Genomic DNA, 21,035 nt, shown 5'->3' with positions numbered 1-21,035 from the left:
AAAAAACAGGAACTGGTGAATAAATAATTTATTGAAATTGGAGGAATAAATAAAACGTGTGGGCGGAGTTACAAATAACTGTAAAAACCATTAACATGTATGTACACAAAGGCGCTCCGGGCCTCGGGGGTGGGGCCTGAGCCCAGGGCCGGGGCGGGGCCTCCCCGCGGAGGAGATACGGCGCCGGCACTCGGGCGCTACCCGAGGTAGACCGCTTATTTACAACGGAGGAAACAGTACGTGGTCTCCCCAGATCCCTAAACCCCGCGGCTCCGGGCGGCCCTGCGAGCTCGCCGCGCCCCCAGAGCCCGTCCCCGGCGCCCTGTGGGCCCGCTACCCTGCGAGTGCCCGCGGAGCTGCACCCCTTGCACGAACTTCTGTACCCAGGAGCGGTGGGCGGCCAGGCTGATGTAGACGCCGGGCCGGTTGCGCTCCGCACAGCCCTCGCCCCAGCTGATGATGCCCGCCAGCAGCCAGGTGCGCTCGACCTGGCACATCAGGGGGCCTCCGGAGTCGCCCTGCGGAGAGGAGGGAAGGTTAGGGACCCGCGTGGGGCAAGCGGTGAGCAGAGCCCAGGACCCGCGCCGCAGTGGGTGGCAGTTCCCTTCGCGGGGGACCATTTCTCCGACCTGGGGGCCGCGGCACCCTAACCAACGCCACCAGGACCGGGAGGGCGGGGAAGGACACACTTCCCAGGCTCACTTCCGGTAAGAAGCACTTTGCGCTAGACCTTCTCCCTCACAGCCCTGGAGGCAGGGAGGATTGTGACTTGCTTCACAGTTGAGGAAACCGAGGCTCAGAAAGAAGAAAACCGATCCAGCCCGGGTGTGGACCATTGCACCGTCCCGCCGTGCTCCACCACAGTGGTGGAGCTGGAGCTGGCTCTGGGGGCCAGGAGGGTGCCAGCTCCCTGAGAATGGGGTCAGGCACACTGGAGGTGCTCAGAATGTTTGATGTATGAACGGCTGAGCCAGGCTGGGGCCGGGTTCTGTAGGCATCTATCTAGGGGGACTACCAGGTCACAGCCGATTCTGGGAGGAGGCCCAGGAGCAGAGGGGTGATGGAGCTCAGTGGGGCAGGGTTGGGAAGGAGGTGTTGTGCTCACCAGACAGGCATCCCGCTCCCCCTCCAGGTAGCCGGCGCATAGCATGTCCTCCGTAATGGCGCCCTGCCCGGCTCCCCGCCAGTACAGGCGGCTGCAGACTGCTGAGTCGATGATGGGAACCTTTAGCTTCTTGAGGGTCTGAGGGTGGGGCAGGGGCACTGGGAGCAAGGAGGAGAGAGTCAGGCTTGGGAGACTCTCCTGGTGGCCTCCTCAATTCCCTCCTCAATTCTCTCAGCAGCATTTCTCAAAGGTTAAATGGATCAACTCTGTCAGGCTCTCCCACAATGCCTGCAGAAAGCCCAAATTCCAGGACTCCACTCTGGACCTACTGAATCCCAAATTAATGTGCAGCCTGAAACTCTGAATCTTTAATGAGATCTCTGATGCCAATGAGATGGTTCAAACCAATGGTCCAGGCTTGTCCCACCTCAGGCACTACTTTATCCAGCACTGGTACTGCTACAGACTAATGGCCACTCAGTGTTGAATGTTATTGGGACTTGAGGGACACCCCCACCATCCCCTAGGGGGATTGACCCTAGGGTTGGTCTGTAGACCTTCCCCAGTTCATAAATCCACCTTTCACAGGAGCCCCTAAGAATGACCGTGGGGAGGCTGGCTGAAACTTCAGAGTCAGTGGGGTCCCCAGATGCCCAAACTGGTGTCATTTCTCTTAATTCTTCTGGAATCTGGTTAAAGTTCCATATATATATGTCACTGCTTCTCTGCCTCTTACTTTATCTAATCTAATTTGTGTTTCTAGATGAGGTTTTCCAAACCTCCAGACTTGTTTTGCCAATTATATTTTACCATTTATGGAGACTGCATTTTCTCCTGGGAATTTTGCCTGCAATTGTGTCATGATGCCACCAGGGGGCGTTTATTCCAGACTTGGAATCTTAGGGCTGTTTTCGTATTCACCTGGTTCAGCTTGGTCCCAGACACCTCCTCTCAGCTATTCCTATATCACTTAATATGTTGGTTGATCTGGCATCTTTGCCTCAGAACACAGCAAAAGGTACCTTTTAACTAGAAATGATCTAGAACTATCCACCTAGGCTTCTGTGTCATCACACCTCTGGGTCACAGCCTGTCCTTTCTTCTATCTGTGTCATGCTCTGCCTCTGGCCTCTATCCTTTGCTGCCCATGGCACCTGTATCTCCCAGTGTCCACCGCCCTCTGTCCCCACCCACCCCCACCCCCCACCCCAGGGTGGGAAAGAAGCCACACCTCCATCGTGGATACTCCCCCAGCCAGCAATCCAGCAGTTGGTGTCCGGAAGGAGCTGGACGGAGGAATCAGGCAGGCAGATGGGCAGGATGCGTTCAGAGAACTGGATGGCATGCTCCAGGCGCACCAAGGCGATGTCAGCACGGGCGCCTTCCTTCCAGGAGTACACAGGGTGGGACTTCACCCAGGCAATACCCACCTCCTGGGACCCTGGGCCGGGGTTCCCCAGCTTCCAGGCCCCCAGCAGCACAGAGAACAGGGCTGGTTTGTTCAGATCGCTGGAAGGGAGAGGGAGGGGGTGGCATCAGCCAGGAACCACTGGGTGGTCAGGAAGCATCTGGGGAGGGTTTCTGGGGGAATGGCAGGCATATGAAGGCCCCTGGTGAGCAAAAGAGGCTTCTGGGGAGAAGCAGGGACTCTCCTGAGGGACCCAAGACTGGACTGAGGCCTGGAAGCTGGGGCCGTGTGGGCAGCCTGGGGTCTGGGGAATCGAGTGGAGGGGACCGGCTGAGCGTATGTACCCTTTGAAGCAGTGGGCGGCCGTGAGCACCCAGTGGTTGGTGAGCAGGGAGCCTGCACAGAAGTGGGTGCCATTCTTCAGGATGCTCACAAGCCAGGGCCACTCAGCATCGGTGCTGTCCTCACCACCCACGATTCGGTTCAGGTGTTGGGGCTTTCCACAGGCTGGGCGGCCTGGCGGAAGAGGGGCCGGTATGTCAAACCCTCAGGCACAATCCTCATCCCTTCCAGCCCCCCTTCCCTGCCTTCAGCACTTGGGCCTGTGCTCCAGTCTCCTCCCACCCTGGCTCCGTCCTTTGCTGCCTCTTCCCCGGCCCTTCCACCCTCTGCCCTCCCCTCTGGCTCAGCACTTGGTCCTCTAGCCCTTTTACCTTCTCGGGCCGCTCACCCCCTCCTGGGCCTCTCTCCTCCACATCCCGACTCTCTGGGCCGCATCCCGACTCTCTGGGCCTCTTTTCCTGCTCAAACCCCCTCTTGCCCCACTGCCTGCTTCTGACCTGTCCCCCACAAACAGACACACAGACACTACCCTGCCCTTCAGGCTTCCTCCCTCCCCGCTTCCCTGAGGGCAGCTCTGACTTACCAGCTGTCTTGGCAGCAGCTAGGGTGGCTGAGGGCAAGAGAAAGAAAGGGTCAGGTCGGTGGAGGGGAGCCCTGGTGCCCAGCAATCCTTCCCGGTGGCTCAGTCCCTGGGGCCCTCCAGGCCACCCCAGGCGGGGCATTTCCTGGAGCCTGGGCAGGACGGACAGAAACCTCAGGCCCTCGCTGTGAGCTGCGGCCTTGGCCTCCCTGCAACTTCCTGTCCAGCCTGTGCCCAGGCTCCATCCAGCCTACCTGGGGGTGAGGGGTCAGCTCCTGGGGTGTCTCACTGGGGTAAGAGTAAGAACCCCCCTCCCAGGCCGGAGGTCTGGATGCCGCTGCCCCAGCAGTGGACCATGCAGACCCAAGAGACAGGAACGGGACGTGAAGAGGGTAAATAACAAGCAGAGCTGAGCACACTGAGCACTGACTGCGCTAAGCCCTGTCCTGGGCCCTGTAGTGCAGTGTTTCATGTACTCCTCACAGCTGTGGAGGAACCTGAGGCTCAGAGCAGGCAAATTATGATAGAGAGGGAGAGAGGGAGTTGGGGGAACAAAGCAACAGAAGAGAGGGAGAGGAGGGATTCAGGCAGGACCAAGAGGGAGGGCGGCTGGGTGGACAATGGGGAAGGGGTGCAGAGGGCAGCAGGCCCTCAGGACTCACCTGGAGCAGCCAGAAGCAGCAGGGAGGTTACAATCCTGACGTAGTGCCTCCCCAGGGCAGGGAGAGTCTTGGGAACCACCATGGTCACTGCCGACAGGAGAGCTTGTGTTCCCTGCAGGCCACCCCAGGTTTTATCCTGTGAGACAGAATGCTGTTGGACCAGTCTCCCGAGTGAGTGGCTCAGTCCCGCCACCCCGGGCTGTCAGTCACAAGGAGGGGGTGGGGCTTCGGGGAGGAAATGAGCCGTTAAAGTCAGGGGTGGGGCTGGGGGTGGGGTGGGAAAGCTCTAGCTGGGACCCCTACCTCAGGCCTGGATCCGCGGACTCAGGTCTCAGGATCTGGGCTCTGGAGGGGCAGGCGAGGGAACCTGGGCCCTCAGGTCTAGGCTAGGCCTTGACCTTGACTGGAGGGGCAGGGCAGAGAAAGGCCCTTAAGCTTGAAGCGGGGGTGGTCCAGGTGGGGAAGGAAGGCACTCAGACCCTGGGGCCTGGGTCCGCGATGGCAGGAGCCACTGGGGAGGCCCTGGGGCCTTGGGTGGGTGACAGCGGGCAAGGGGCTGCCCAGAGGCTCCGTAACGGCTCCTGTGACTCAGCGGAAGACCTGACCCAGCCCTGGGCTCGGGGATTCCGTTAACCCACTTGCCAGAAGGTGTGAATCAGACCCCCGGTGGCCACCTGTCCCAGGGAAACCTTCCTGTGGACCCTGTCACTCAGCAGCCTGAGGATTCATCTCTCACCTGGACTTCCAGGAACCCCGGGTGGGGCAGCCAGTTGCCCAGGTGGCTGTGACTGATGCGGCTGCCTGGAGAGGGCTGGGATGCTGAGTCCCCACACCCCACCCCAGCCCTTGTGCTCCCAGGACCACCCCCCTGGACTCCTCCTTGGGGTCAAACGGCTGCTGGGTGATGCTTGAGCGGGGAGCCCAGGTGGGGGTGTGAGAAGCGAAATGCTCCCCCAAGGAATCTTGCCCGCGTGTTCCTATAACCCTCACCCTGCAGTCAGGTCTTCCGTGACTCAGTGCCCCACACTCCAGACACCCGCGCCCTGAGCAGGAGGAGTCAGGCTTCTTCCGAGAGAGACTGTGTATCTTTGCCCTTCAGTCATTTGATCAACAAACCTTGTGATGACCCTCGATATGCCTGGGGAGGGGCATGGACATAACAGCAGTTACGGCGTGCTTAGTGAGCCAGGCACCACCTCATTCAGTCTGCAAAGGCTCTTATTATTCCCATTCTGCAGATGAGCAAACTGAAGCCACTTAGGGAGATTAGTGACTTACCCAAGGTCCCCCAGCTGGTGAGGGGAGGAGCCCAGATGTGAACCCCAATTCTAGAGAAGGGGCAACTGGACTCTTGGAGCCCTGAGGGAGCCCAGTTCAGTAGACGGATGGTGACCCGCCCCCCGGAGTCAGAAGTGCTGGGTGGGTGGGAGCCCAGGGGAGGCACCTGATGCTGGCAGGGGGTGGGGGCAGCCAGTGAGGGCTGCCCAGAAAGGAGGACCTTGAAAGGGAGGCTGAGGTAAACGCTGGAGTTAACCCTACAGAGGCTGGGGATGGGGACCAGTTGCGGGGGAAGCCCGAGGTCAGAGAGAGGGAGTGAGGGCCCGGTGGGTGGCTTGGGGCGTTGGGAGGGGCTGCCACCACAGCCCCTGTCCTTTGTGGGCAGACCGCCTACCACGGCTTCTCCTAAACCCCACAGCTTAGCCAACACACGTTCTGCCCCCAGAGCCTGCCCAGGGGTGGACTCCCCTCCTGCTGTCCACCTCCTCAGGCTGTTAGGGGTTCCAAGAGTCTGTGAGACTCACCTGGAGATCGTCGGTACCAAAAAGGATCATCGGTGTGTTTTACTGGCCCCTGCTTGGGTTGGAGGGGCAGGAGGCAACTCAGGATTAAACCACAGGCCAGAGGTGCCCCCCAGCTGCGTGGAGGCCCCTGCCCCACTCCACCCAAGGACAAGGCAAGGGTGGGGCGCAGGAGCCTGAACAGCCCCTAGCTGACGCATTCACCTCTGTCCCAGGACTGAGGGTGGGGAGACTGCAGGGAAACAGAGTGGCTAAGGTGAGGGGCACCTCCAGTGGGGCCCCAGCAGCAGTCAAGCAGAAATGCCAGCAGGGTGGGGGAAGGGGGCTCCCTGCCACTGCCCTCCCCGACCTGCTCTCTGTCCTGGGTCCACCTCTGTGCCCCGTGGCTGACCTTGCCTCTCATGCTCTTCCCACCCACTCCCTTCCTGAATCTAAGGCGGTTGGCCTCCCCAGCTCACCCCACAAGCACTTATTGGGCACCTGCTGTATGCCAGGTCCTGTGCTGGGCACCGGGACACGATAATGAATAAGACACATGTCCTATCCTTAGACAGCACACATCTCCCCAGGGGTGGGAGGCAGTGAGCAAGTAATGACCGCAAGGGGTCATGGGGGGGTGGGCACAGAGGACTGGGACTGGGGTAGGAGTGTTGGGGAAGGAGGGGGCTGTAGGCGTGGACCCTGGAGGGCCTCCTGAGGGTGGGTGCTGTGTGCTGCGACTCTCAGAGGGGAGGGACGGTGAGGAGGTTCTCCATGGATCCTTGGGATCTAGGTTGGTACCTGGTGCACACTGGGTCTCGATGGATGTTTGTTGAATGAATAAACAAGTGAGGAAGAAGTGAGTCTGGAGAATTCCACTGGGGACCGACTGCTCCAGCCTCCTGCCTCTCCAGTTCCTCTCTGTTCCAGCTCTTCGTGCCGTTCATGCCACCTGGATCACTTCCCAGGTGATCCAAGGGGCAGGCATGTGCCCCAAAATGTTGCTGTCCTCGAGATGGGGTGGCCAGGAAGATAGCCCCAAGGGGAAGGGCCCAGGAAGTACCAGGGGAAGTCCAGAAAAGCCAGTGAAGACTTCCTGTCACAAGTCCTGGAAAAGGGCCCCACAGACCGGCTCCCCAGTTCCCAAGGAGTGGAGACGTTGGCATGATTCAACATTCATTCAAACAGAATATTCATTGTGCCCACGGTATGCCAGACCTATGCCAGGCATCATGGCTGGGCATCTCTTCGCCGGGGCAGGAGATGGATGGGCTGCCCACCCTGCCACCCACTCTCCGTGTCCCTGCCAGGCTGTCTCAGGACCACTGATGATTTTGCAGGGAGCTGGGGGTGACAGATAGGGCTGCAGAGGCCTCAGAGGGCATAGCAGCTGGAGCCAGCAATGCTCAATCCAGAGAAGTGACTCACTGCCCCCCTTCTCTCAGCATCTCAGACATGGGCACCGGAGTCTGGCAGACATCTGATCGGGGTATCTGTTCATTATCCAACCAAATCTACTGAGCACCTACTGCGATACGGCTGTGAACAAACCAAAGACAATCCTGCCCTCACGGCAGGGACACCAGGGGAAACAGAATAAACAACATAAATAAGTAAATCATTTAGTTTAATAGATGATAAAGTTTATGGGGAAAACCAAAGCCGGAAGGGACTCTGGGGTGGGGGTGGGGATGGGAGGGGGAACAGGAGGTGGGGTGTGGGGTTTGGGGGTTTGTAATCTTACATCAGGATCCCAGGGAAGAAGTGCAAACCTTCAGCTGAGACTTGCAGGAGAGGGGCAGAGGCGGGTGTGGTCAGAGACCATTCCAGCCGCAGGAAGAGCAAACTCAAAGGCTCGGTGGGTGGAATGGAGGATTCCAGTGGCAAAAGAGAGGCACAGGGGCTAAGGGGGCCTGGCCCGGCCACCCGGCCTCCCTGTGTAGGTGACACTGAGCCTGGCTCCAGAGGATGAGTTGGGGACACTAGGAGAAGAGGTGGGGAGAGCCATCCAGGGTGAGGGGCCAACCAGCTCAGGGCACAGGGACAGGGTACTCGGGGCAGAGGTCACCAGACCACCAGGGTCCTTGTGGGCCCAACCATATAAGGGAGCCTTGGCTTTAGGGCAGGAGCCCTGCAGACAGAAATCCAGCAGAGAGCGTTGGCCGCGGGAACTGCTCTCTCCTCTGAGGCTCATTTTCATGCAGTTCTGGCCCTGGCTTGGAGTTTGCGAGCTGTTTTCTGTAAGGAGAGGCTGGATCTCTGAGTTGGAGAGGGGAGCCCGGGTGGGGTGGGGGTCACGCTGAACTCCAGGCAAGCCACTTGGCTCTGAGATCAGCACTGCATTCCAGGTGTGGAATCCAGCCCTCCAGTGGGTTTGGTCAGACCCGCACTGCTGTGTTTTTTAAATTGGGCAAATCCACATTAAAAGAAAAAATCTGGGGGCTTCCCTGTCGGTCCAATGGTTAAGACTCCATGCTTCCAATGCAGGGGGCATGGGTCTGATCCCTGGTTGGGGAACGAAGATCCCACAAGCCAGACAGCGCGGCCAAAAAAAAAAAAAAAATCTGAATTTTGACTAATGCTGTTGTGAACACAAGTGTACAAATGTTTTTCTGAGTCCCTGCTAAAACAGATGTTTGCACACCCATGTTCACAGCAGCATTATTCTCAGCAGACACAAAGGTGAAACAACCCAGTGTCCATGGATGGATGAATGGATAAACAAAAGGTGGACCATTATGTACTGTTCAGCATGAAAAGGAATGAAGCACTGACACACGCTACAACATGGATGGACCTTGAGGACATTATGCTGAGTGAAATAAGCCAGACACAAAAGGACAAATACTGTATGATTCCACCTATATGAGGTCCCTAGAGCAGTTAAATTCATAGCAACAGAAAGTAGAGGGTGGGTGCCAGAGACGGGGGGAGGGGGGATCGGAGTTAGTGTTTAATGGGAAAGGAGTTTGCTCAAGATGAAAGTTCTGGAGACGGATGGTGGTGATGGTTGCACAACACTGTGAATATATGTAACGCCATCGGACTGTACACTTAAAAATGGCTAAAATGATAAATCTTATGTATATTTCACTACAATTAAAAAACGGAAAAAGAAATCTGAATATCCACCGTTTCATGAACCTCAGAAGCTGTGGCAACACTGGGCCCCGCTGGGCTGGGAGGCCTGATTCCAGTCCAGCCCCACTCACCCACCTGCACTCTGCGGTTTGGGCCAGCCAGGGCACCGGGTCTTTGGGTACCTCCTGCGCTCGGAGGGCACGGCTTGGGACAGAACAGATGCTCCATCCCTGCCAGGTGACTCAAGTAAGTCCCCAGAGCAAGCAGAGCACTCCGAAGGAGCCAGGGACATCGCAGCGGCTTCTTCCAACCTGGCCTCAGTTTATGCATCTGTGCAGAGGCCTGTCAGCCCCGCTATGTCTGTCATGACTTCTCAGGCAAAGGGCTGGTGGCCGCGCCAGGCTGAGCGGCGGCTGAGCAACAGCCAGGCTGTGCTGTCTGCAGGCAAGTTTTTCCAGGGCCCTAATGGTTTTGAGGAACCTGGCCTGGCTGGTCTCCGGGACACTGCTCACCGGCTGGCATTTCATCACCTTCCCAATGGGACGTCCTTCCATCTAACCACTCCTGAACTGTCCTGGGGACTCGGCTGTCACTTGGGGCTCCCTGCCTCTTGGAGACTGGGGTGAAGAACGCTCTTAGTCATGGAGAAAAGGAGACATTTCCAGTGACGTTTGGAAAGGTCTCCCCATCCCAAGAGCCCGGGTCCCCCTCAGAGCCTCGCCATGGCTCCTATGGCCCCAGGCCTCGCATTTCCTCTACCTCTGCCCAGGCTCCTCAAGGCCCTCTCGGTTCTGCTTACCCTAGTCCCAGCCCCAGAGTTCTGTTTCTTCTCCCTTCCACGAGAAACCCAGCTTCATTGGTGCACACCAAATCCTTTCCTCATCTTCAGGCTCTCGGACCCTGGGCTGTGTAGTCCAGGCACTCCCCACCCGCACCCCCACCTCAAATTCTGCGAAATAAAAATTTCTCCATCTTGTAACAGCATTGCCTGTCCGCTTGACATTTCCTCAAAATGGAAGTTGAGCATCCCCCTCCTTGCCCAGCCTTCCTTTCTGTAGTCTTAGGGGTCCCTCCTCCCCAGTCCCTTCCTCAACCCCATACTTTCTAAACACAGAGCCCCTCCCTGACCCACACCACTGTCTGACTCTTTGAATGCTGGACATCCAGGGTCCAGGTGTTAATGGTGTGACTCCATGTATCTTCACTCTGGTTAAAGTCTTCCTGGAATATAGAGCATTGTTCATTCTCGTGGTCCACTAAGACTTTCAGCACTTTTTTAAAAACTGCACTTATACCTGTTCCTCCATTCCTTGGTGGTCCATCTCTTTCTCGATGGCAGGTCTCCATGTCAACTTCCTCCAGAGTTTTCCTTCCATGGCTTAGAACATTCTCCTAGGTTTTGTTCATAACCTATTCCTTCTTTGGAAGAGTTGGCTGTACATCAGAATTCTTAGAGCACGTTTTCCCCACTGACTCCTGTTGTTCTGGAAAAATATCCCACCAGCCTGGCTGGGAATCACCAGGGAGGAAGGTGGCCAGTCATCCTACAGAAATGTCATTGGAAAGGTCTCCTTTCCTCCATGACTAAGATTGTCCTTCACCAGTCAAGGACACTGCTCTTCCTCCTACCCAGAACCAACTAGAATGACTCTCACTGCAACACTGAGAAATCAGTCTGGAAGGACTGCAATTCCTCTGCACCAGGAAACAGAGAGGGGAGCCCCATGCTGGGAAGGGCTGAGCCCGGACAGAGCCTGGTGGGAAGAGTTGATCTGGGAAGGGCAGAGGGAGTGGGCATGCAGGGCAAACTGCCTTGCTGGGTACCCGTCGCCGGCCTGGGCCACTTCTAGCACTCTTGGTGACTCATCAAAGACTCGCAGACCTAGGAGTTGTGAGGCCAGAGGTCATGGCCAAGGGCTCATGGAGAGGAAGTGACTGTACAGAATTAACTTTGGCTAGGGGTAGGTGGAGAATGAGAGGCCCCCAGTTCCATAGGTAAGCTGGACACAGAGCTGGAGTCTGCAGGTCTGCCTGTGGGGTACCTACTGAGCCATGAGCTGGGCAGCCACGTGATGCTGGCCAGAGAGGAGGTGTGGAGAAACCAGCTCCAGCCTCCCCTGCAGGGTGGAGAACCACCTGCCTCCAGCCACGTTCCTCCTCCCCCATCAACCCTCCAGGGAAATAAGTGACTGTGCTAATTACTGCTAATGAATGGCTTCTGGGTAAGTCAGAGTGTGGACGTTTCTCTTGTCAGGAGGACAGACAGCTCTGGGGGAGTCAGGTGGCAGCTGGGATTGGGATACCCCTGTTCTAGGGGCCCAGGCAGAGAGACACCCACCACTTGCAGTCCATAGCTGTGCCTCCAAGACACAGGATGGGTACTGGGGATCTGGATTCCCACCAGGCATCTTTAACTAGGAATCTGGAGGTTCCCTCAAATTCAGACACTCCCCAGACACCATGTTTCAGAAAACGGCACCACCGTGCAACCAGTTGCTCAAGCCACATGCCTGCGAGCCATCCTTGATTTAGCCTTTTCCTCCCCACCCATAACCAGTTGTAAAGGAAAAACTCCTTTCCTGTACACATAGAATACTTTTGACACCAGGTGTGTGGGTTTTTCCACCACAAGCAATTCTCTAATTCTCTGTGGACACCAACTGTGTGTCCTACGATTTAACTCAATCCTGACACTAACTGAGTCTGTGCAGACCCCACAGGTTAAAGGCTCAGTCCCACAAGACTCCCCCCACCTCAGAGGCCAATCACAAGTGGTGGGTCCTCAGGTCACCTGCACTTGTCTGACATGGCTACAGATTGGGAGTTCCCAGGAGCCCCCTCCTCAGGTTTGATAATTTACTATAACGACTCAACAGAACTCAGGGAAACACTTATTTACATTTACCAGTTTATTATACAATAAAGGACACAGATGGACAACCAGGTGAAGAGGCGCATGGGGCAAAGTCCGGAAGGGTCACGACTGCAGGAGCTTCTGTCCCCATGGATCTGGGGTGTGCCACCTGCCTTGCATGTGGATGTGTTCCCCAACCTGGACGCCTTCCAAACCCTGTACTTTAGGGATTTTTATGGAGGCTCGTCACGTGGGCACAATCCATTATTAACTCAATCTCCAGCCCCTCCCTGCTCCCCAGAAGATGGGAGATGGGGCTTAAAGTTTCAAGCTTCTAATCATGACTTGGTCTTTCTGGTGACCAGTCCCCATCCAGCAGCCAAAGAGGCCACCAAGAATTATCTCATTAGAACAAAAGATGCTCCAATCACCCAGGAATTCCAAGGGCTTCAGGAACGGGGGTGAGGGGGCAGATACCTATATATATATGTTTGCAGTGTAAGTGTCTGACATTAAGCTTTTGGTTGCTGGGGCATCCATTTCAAGACATCCATCTCAAATGAACACATCGCCAGCTGTGCGACACAGTTACTAGCTGACAACTAGATAAGGAGCCAGGCAGCCCCGCACATGAAGGATTAGAAAGGTTTAGAAAGCCCTGGGTGACCTAGATAACTGACCACTGGAGTGTCCCCACTTCTCCTTTCCTGAGCCCAAATTCCCACTCTTAGTTTTTATTTATTTATTTATTGGTTTTCCCGAGAGGCTCGCGGGATCTCAGTTTCCCGACCAGGGATTGAACCTGGGCCACGGTAGTGAAAGTGCTGAATCCTAACCACCAGACCACCAGAAACTCCCCCAACTCTCAGCTTTTAAATTCGGCCATGAATTAGAATTTAAATTCGACAGAGAGTGAAGCCGGGAAACCCCAGCCTCCTCACTCTTGGACCCTAATAAAGGCAGAGCCCCCTGTCCGCGTCCCCCATCCCCCCCGCACCCTCGACCTCGCTGTGTGGCCCTAGGGTATGCGGTGTGCCCTCCAGGACCTGTGAGTAATAAATCTGGTTTCTTTCCAAAGTTTCCTGAGGGTTGTTTCTAAGGTGTGTCTTGCAATCATAATAAGAACCACAAGGGCCAGTCCAGCCACAACACATCTGTGAAGGCCTTGCAGTGTCGTGGGGCTGGGAGAGGGGCTCAGGCACCCCTCGCCACCAGCGTTACTACTGATAGGCTGAGCCCAACACAGCAATACTTCTTACTTCCCACCAATCCATCGGTACGTCCTCGTGTCTCCAGCCCAGAACAAGCGAGCGGGAGAGCCCAGGCCTTCTCCCCCACCCCACAACCCCGGCACAGGCCCGCCAGCCCCCCTCCTGGTGGGTCCTGGGTCCCCTCCAGGCTCTTCTCCCGCAGCAACCAGAGATGTTTAACAAAACACCAACTAGATCATGGCATCTCCCCGTTAAAAACCCTAGCGGTGCTCACTGCACTTAGGAGATCTCAAATCCTCGCGTCTCCTCCCGGCAGGTGCTGCAGCGTCCACCCGTGCTGACCTGTTCCCCTTCCTGTCCTCACTCCTGGCTCACGCCCAGCCCCACTGGGTCTCTATTTCTTCTTCGCCCTTTGCACGTGCTGCTCCACCTAACCGGAAGGTCTTGACCGCACCTTCAGAGCAGGCACCTTCTCTTTGGCCTTAGTTTAAGTGACACCCTGTTATTCTTTTTTAAAAAAATTAACTAATTAATAAACTTGGCTGCGCCGGGTCTTAGTTGTGGCACGCAAGATCTTCGTTGCCATATGCGGGACCTTTAGTTGTGGCATGGGAACTCTTAGTTGCGGCGTGTGGGATCTAGTTCCCAGACCAGGGATAGAACCCAGGCCCCCTGCATTGGGAACGCGTAGTCTTAGCCACTGGACCACCAAGGAAGTCCCTCTGTTATTCTTTTACACAGCCCTGTTGGGAAAAGTGTGGAAGACTTAAAATGGGCAAATGAGATGCCTGGATAGCCTTCCAAGGCAAGCTGGAGCCTCCAGGGATCATCTGATCCCATAGGGGAGTGCATCTTTGTTTGTCTCTGATGAGGCTATTTGACAGCTCTGTGGAGACAGACGTTAATTGGCAGAAAACTGACAGTAATGCCAATAATTCCTGCTCCTAGAAAGCAAGTCATATCCCACCAATGCTACTGATTACCCTGTGAGGATGGACAGCATTGCTGGTTGGCATTCTCATCATCCTGTGGAAGAGATGATTCCAAACGTTACATTCCTTGCTTTAGGCTACTGAGCAGTCTTGCATCCATTATTAGCAAATTGATTTCAGCATTCCTGATTTCCCATGTATATGTCTCTTCTTCAGATTCTCTTTTAAACCAGTTTTAACATCTTGATGGTTTCCTCCTTCATTAATGAGTTAAAATCTTTGATACATGCCACTTTTATATTTATTTGAAAGTCATGCGTTTACCTTTTTTGAAAATTACACTTTTAACAGCTCACTGTTATACCCACAGTGCTTGGCACGTAGCAGCTCCCACTTTTGCTGAGTCAATTGATTATTTAATTAAATGAAACAGTATGCAACTTTTTTCCTAACTGATAAAACAGGCTATGGATTCTATTTTTACCCTTTTATATTATTGGAATCATGCTACTACATTATTTTAATCTGTTTTCTAAATGTAATATATTTTGGTATCTTCCCATGCCAGTAAACTATTTTCATAACATGAAAATTAACACTGGACATTCATTCTTTTTACTACTGTACAGAATGCTTCATTAAACAATCTTATTCAGAAATCTTTGAAAAACAACTCTGATTATTTCCACAAGTTATATTCCTAATAGAGATATTGCTAGGTCAAAGGTTATAAACTTATATACAGCTTTTAGCATGTATTATCAAACTACTCTCTATTCTGAAATAGTATAGTGATTTATTATCCTTTCCTTTCTTTACCATAGAAAGATGAAATGCAAATATTTTTCCCTCATATCCTGGCAGAGTTTCAAGATCCCGTCTTTCTTGCCCTGGAGGAAAAGAGAACTAGTTTTCCAGGTGCTAATGACTTGGTCTCAAGACTTACCTTGCCCTCAGGTCTGCTGGGAAAGACAAGAGGAGACAGGAAATGCTTCACTGAGGAACAGAAAGGGGGAAGGAATTCCCCCAGTCTAAATGAAGGGAAGACCAGCAAAGTTCCGTGTGAGGGCGCAGCTCAAAGGCTCAGGAGCCCCAAGGAGCTCAGGCTTCACTGGGAGACCCCAGCCATCAGGTGCCAGGGCCTGGGAGTGCCCAGAGAGGACCCACATGATCAGAATTTACTCCTCACCCATGCCTGCTCTGCACTGGGCTGTGCTGCGAACCTCTACTTGTGCCACACCTGCCACCTCCACGCTTCCCTAGCAAAGCAGATATCCAGCCAGGACGCTCTGAGGGGGCCCAAATGAATGTCACCTACAGGCTGTAAATAGCTGCTTCCTCAAGCCGCCGACTGCCCCTTAATGCCGTTGCTCCAGCCCTCCCCTAGACCCCCAAAGGGAGTAATTAAAGGGTTCATGCTGGGGACTTCCCCAGCGGTCCAGTGGTTAAGACTCTGTGCTTCCAATGCAGTGGGTATGGGTTTGATCCCTGGTTGGGGAACTAAGATCCCACATGCCACTCAGCATGGCCAAAAAATGAAAAAAAAAAGGGGGGGTTAATGCCTGTTGAGACAGGGGACCTCCAAGGGTCTCCAGCCAGCCTTTTCTGATTGTTTCCTGCCTGTAAAGAACTGGTTGTTCAATATTTTTTATGTTGCCCCTGCACCTGTCCTGGGGATGGGGAGGGGGTCAGTGGGAGCAGTGCAGGAACTGACCTGAACAAGCCCCAGACTCCCTGAGCTGGGATAGTGGTTACTGTCATCTTCATTTCTCCTGATTTCTCTCCTAACCTGATTAATCCTCTGAGTCCTTCCCAACTTTGCTTCCCATGGGACCAGTCTCTCTCTCACAGCTGTCCTAGACCCACAGTTCACAGGGCAGCCCACACTGCTAAGGGCTGACGCTGCTCCAGAATCATCTGCGCCTCAGTTGCAACTTCTGGCACTCAACACATGAACTCACTTCAGCCTCCTTATCCTGCCCAAAGCACTGTCTTCCCCACCATACCTAGGAGGAAATGAGCTCAGAGAGGGGAGGAGCTCACCCCAATTCACATGACTGGGAAGTAGGAAGGCCAGGAGTCAAACACCCCAGGGCCATTTTAAGACCTTGATAAGCCTGGAACATTTGTAACCTTGAAGCCTCCACCACATGGCATCAAACATGTGAACGTGCACCTCCCTTTACCGAGTAAATGCAATGACCCTGTTACTATATGCGTTCAGTCACAGTTGGCAAGTGAACATAGTGATATGTTGGAGACATTTAATAAACATCTATTCATTTCGATTTGGCAGCTCCCTTTTCAGATTTGAGAGTAAGAATTATTTTTCAAGATGCAGACAGTTTTGTAAGCCCCACCATGCTGTAATACTGAAAGGCTCCAACAGGCTGAAACCTTGGTCTTCTCACGCATGCCCAGCTCCCCCCGTGCCCCCCGCGCCACCCCCCAGCATAATCCCCATTTCACGCCCAAGAAAACCACATACAGGATTCCTCTGGGTGCAAATAGCAGAGGACTGTGACTCACACTGGCTGAGGCAAAATAACATGACTATTACTGTGAGTCTACTATTCCCGGAAACACCTGCCCTGGAGGACAAAAGGTGCAAATAACTTTACTCCTTGACTTCAGAAAAATCCATCAAAAATGGCACCACTTTTTAACAGGTAACATCAAGCAACTGTTGAAGCTCCAAGACTCTGAAATGCTCACCTCGCTGAGACGACAAATCCTAAACTACTGTGACCAACAACCTTAAACTATATAACATGATTCCTACCCAATCCTCATTAAGGTCCACCTTAAACCAGACCCCAAAACCTCACTCTCTCAACTTTGCCCTTCCCACCTCCTCTCCACTAAGGACTCTTTCAAGATGCTACTCTCCCTGAACAAGGGAAGCAACAAACTCAGTTCTGTCTTTGCAACAGGCTGCTTGGATAGTACTTTCAAGGAGCCAGCATTTGACGAGGGAAACAGGACCAACACGGTGGGCCAAGCCCAACTGGGCCAGACGCAGCGCTGGAGTAAATCTCCCTGGAGGGGTGGGCACTACCTGCCAAAGAGAAAGAAAGGGAACACATGTCTGGGAGCCAAACAACGGTGTCTACTGCAGTAACCCATGCCCAGTCGGGTTAAATGCCTCGCCCAAGGCCACGCAGACTGTTGGCATAAGATCTGGGAGGAAAACGTAGGCCTTCTGGCCAGCAGGTCATTGCCCTTGTCCGCACCCACACTGGAAGCCTGGGGAGCCTCCTTCCCTGATCTCCCGGGCGCTGCTGCCTCAGGGTGACCCAGGAGGAAGCTCCTGTTCCTCGTCCCTCCACACTAATCCGCACTAGTCCAGGAAAGTATAAGCTAATTGTCCACTGATTAATTAATGACCTAGGACCGCTCTGGAACCTCAGCAGGCGGAAGCACGATCACCGCAAGGGGGATGCCGGGAAGGCGGCGGCTGGGCAGACTTCCGGCCTCAGAGGCTGCCGGGTGTGGGCTTTGGGCCGAGGGCGGCCGCGTTGGGGGCGGCCCTTCCGCGCCCCAAGACCCCTGCCAGCGTCCCCCGGGGCTGGACGCGCCCGAAATAGAAGGTAAAGCGTCTTCATGGTCCAGGAGCCTAGCAGGTGCCGCGGACCGCAGGGGTCTTCGACTCCAACCCCGGCTGCCTATCAGACTGTGTCTGTCGCCCCCCAGTGGCCGTGTCGGGGACTCGAGCCGGAGCTTGCTGCTCCCCACCTGAGCCCCATTCCTCCTCCTGCCTTTGTTTCCCAGCGCCTTGGAAGAAGTAAAATACGAACCATCAAAAATGAGAGGAGGGGCTTCCCTGGTGGCGCAGTGGTTGAGAATCCACCTGCCGATGCAGGGGACGCGGGTTCGTGCCCTGGTCCGGGAAGATCCCACATGCCGCGGAGCGGCTGAGCCCGTGAGCCATGGCCGCTGAGCCTGTGCATCCGGAGCCTGCGCTCCGCAACGGGAGAGGCCACAACAGTGAGAGGCCCGCGTACTGAAAAGAAAAAAAAAAGAGAAGCAAGGCTTCCCTCGTGGCTCAGTGGTTAAGAATCCGCCTCATTGTAGGGGAGACGGGTTTGAGCCCTGGTCCGGGAAGAACCCACATTCTGCAGAGCAAACTGAGCCTGTGCTCTAGAGCCGGCAAGTCACAACTACTGAAGCCCACTAGCCACAAGCCACTGCAATGAGAAGCCCGCACACCGCAACGAAGTGTAGACCCCGCTCGCCACAACTGGAGAAAGCCCATACGCAGCAATGAAGACCCAATGCGGCCAAAAATAATAAATAAATAAAAGAAAATAATTTTTTTAAATGAGGAGACAGTGTGTTCAGGAGTTTTGCAAGACAGTGTGTTCAGGAGTTTTGCAAGACAGTGTGTTCAGGAGTTTTGCAAGCTGGATGTTCAATACATTCTTTATCTTTTAAAAGTCATTGTTGGGGACTTCCCTGGTGGTCAAGACCCCGTGCTCCCAATGCAGGGGGCCAGGGTTCGATCCCTGGTCAGGGAACTAGATCCTGCATGCCACAACTAAAGATCCCACATGCTGTAACTAAGACCCAGTGCAGCCAAATAAATAAATATATATATTTTAAAAAGTCATTGTTAGAAGTTGTATTATATAAACCTACAACTAAATTATATTAAAAATGTAGCAAATAATCAAAATTCATCGCTTTCTATTTATTTTACGATTATCTATGTTCTTGAGGTTTTTGTGTCTATTATATCCGTATGGTGGAAATACCATACAATGATATGCTACTGTACATTTATTTCTGAGTCCACATTCAGTGACCCTGCTGGTAACTTGACATCATCCATAATGGGAGTATTTACACCACAGAAATTGGCAAACTCTAGAAATCAGTCCCCACCCCCCCAACCCCCAACTCCCACCAGGGTCAAACATTCACCAGCACACCACTTGAGTCAGACAATGGTGGGGTGCACAGAGAACAAGGCCCATGTCTTTTGGGGGGGCAGCACAGGAACATAATCAGTTTTCTCTTTATCAAGGCCCAGCACAGGTCCTGACCATGGTGCTCAATGAATGAGGAAGGGAGGGAGGGAGAAAATTATGTGCTAAACTGTGCTCTCTGTAAATTTTCTTAAGATCAGCTTACCTAACCTTGATTGTGCGTCTTACCTGACCTTTTCCCAGTTGACCTAACAGTCCTCACTGCATGGTGTGCAAGGCCTTGAATACCAACAATTGAAATAGTTTCCCTGGTGAAGGTCAGCCAAGGAAGGATTTTGAGTTGGGGATGATATAATTCAAATTTTGCTTTAGGATGAGAATCAGGCCTGTGTGCAGGACAGGTTGAAGAGAGGAAGGAACAGAAACTAGGAGACCAGACTGTTCATTCAAGACTTGGCTCAGCACTCAGGACCTGTGTAGGGGCAAGGCTGTGGAGAGGAATGTAAATCACAGTCCAAGGGAGTTCAACCTTATGGTGCAAGAGATAGTAAACTGACAATTACTATGAGTGTGATAAGTGCATTGAAAAAGGCAGTTCAAAGTGCCAAAGGGTGACATTCTTTCTGGAGGAGGCAAAGAAGCTGTGACCCAGCCCTGACAAGTAGGGCTTGTAGGCAGAGGGAAGTTTTCAAAAGAAGGAAGAGGGGTTGGTCCCAGGCTGAGAGAACTGCCCAGGCAAAGGCTGGGTTTGTAAAGGGCTTTGGAGATTTGGCTGGAACAGGAGGGCTAAGAGGAGGGTGATGGGAGATGGACCTGGAAAAGCACTGGTGTTCTCACTGCTGAGGCTGAGCAGGAATGGTTAGTGTCGAGGCAAAGAGCAAGTCCTGACAGAATGGGATGGGGGATGCTCTGTGTATTCTCCTGTTGTGAGCTCCATGTCTGCAGCAACACGATGTTTCAGCCGCATCTCCTATCTTCCTTCTGTGATCCAGCCAGGAAGGAATACTGATTCCCAGTATGGCTGAAGGCTCCTGACTCCATACCTGGCCCACGCTGCTCTTATGACCAAAGTTCTCTTCGAACACACATATTCTCTCCATCTATCTATCCCTCTGTCTCTCTGTCTCTCACTCACACACACACACACTTCATTTTGGAAATTTTATACAACTTTTATCATCTAGCTGGATGGCTTGATTCAAAGTCAGTCCCCTGAGATTCTTTTTTTTTTTTTAATTTTTGGACAAACTCAAAAAATAAAACTGCCTTTGAACAGCTTTATGTTTGATACATTAAAATTTTCAATTTTTTCAATGTTTGCATTTTGTTTCTGTATTCTGGGGCTATAAATATATTCTATATTTTCTTCCAATATGTTTCTATAAACATATCATCACATTTTTATGAATGATATGAAATGCAGATATACTATTTTCCAAATATATTAGCTAATTTTTTTCAAGGATGCTGACTGAATAACCTTTTCATTCCCCACTGATTTGAAGTGACATAGACATAAGATACATTTATGTATATGTGTTAGGGTAAAATTCATTCACATATCTGTTAAGTTTTGACCAGGGAAGCAGAACCTCCATGAGCAATATAAAATAAGGAATTAATTGTAGAGATCACGTTTTACATGATTGTGGGAGTAAGGGGGAAAGTCTATGGAAGGCTGGCTGCCTCTTCATCTACAACTGCTAAAGTCAGAGAAATCAGAAAATCAGAAAAAGAGTTAAGGGGGAAGCAAGGGAGAGCGAGGACAAACTGGAACCACATCTGTCTCTCTCTGACTCTACCCTTGATAACATAATGACTTGCAGAAGGAGCTGGTGCCCTTCACCTTGAATCTGCAAATGTGCCTGGCTCAGGACACTGAGAAGCTAGTGGAAGAGACCTGGTGAGAGCTGCAGGAGCCATGGACCTGCTGCTGACCAAAGGGGCTCAGCAGATCAGTGACCATGTGCATGAGCTAGTGAGGACTCATCCCTGCACTGACCTCAGAGCTTCATTGCTGCTGCTTCATTTAAACCTTCCCAGTCACACACGGATTTCTTTTCAAGCCATACCAACATAGAAGGGAATTCTGGGGAACATAGTTCCCAATATATATATATATATCAAGAAGATATAACAATTATAAATATATAT

General features: G+C 53.1%; 1 protein-coding gene across 1 annotated transcript; it reads right to left on the bottom strand.

Annotated features, from left to right (window-relative positions):
- Window positions 1-55: 55 nt before the first annotated feature.
- PRSS22 (serine protease 22) lies at window positions 56-4,179 on the bottom strand (the record flags this gene model as incomplete). The annotated part of the gene is made up of 6 exons (XM_079719609.1): window positions 56-518; window positions 1,106-1,263; window positions 2,337-2,614; window positions 2,858-3,029; window positions 3,439-3,465; window positions 4,098-4,179. The coding sequence occupies 6 exons, from the start codon at window positions 4,177-4,179 to the stop codon at window positions 258-260; spliced, it is 978 nt and encodes a 325-aa protein (XP_079575735.1). The 3' UTR covers window positions 56-257.
- Window positions 4,180-21,035: the final 16,856 nt, after the last annotated feature.

This window comes from Hyperoodon ampullatus, assembly GCF_949752795.1.
Source record: "Hyperoodon ampullatus genome assembly, chromosome: 14".
Classification (NCBI taxonomy): Eukaryota; Metazoa; Chordata; class Mammalia; order Artiodactyla; family Ziphiidae; genus Hyperoodon; species Hyperoodon ampullatus.
This window is presented reverse-complemented; position numbering and strand designations above follow the sequence as displayed.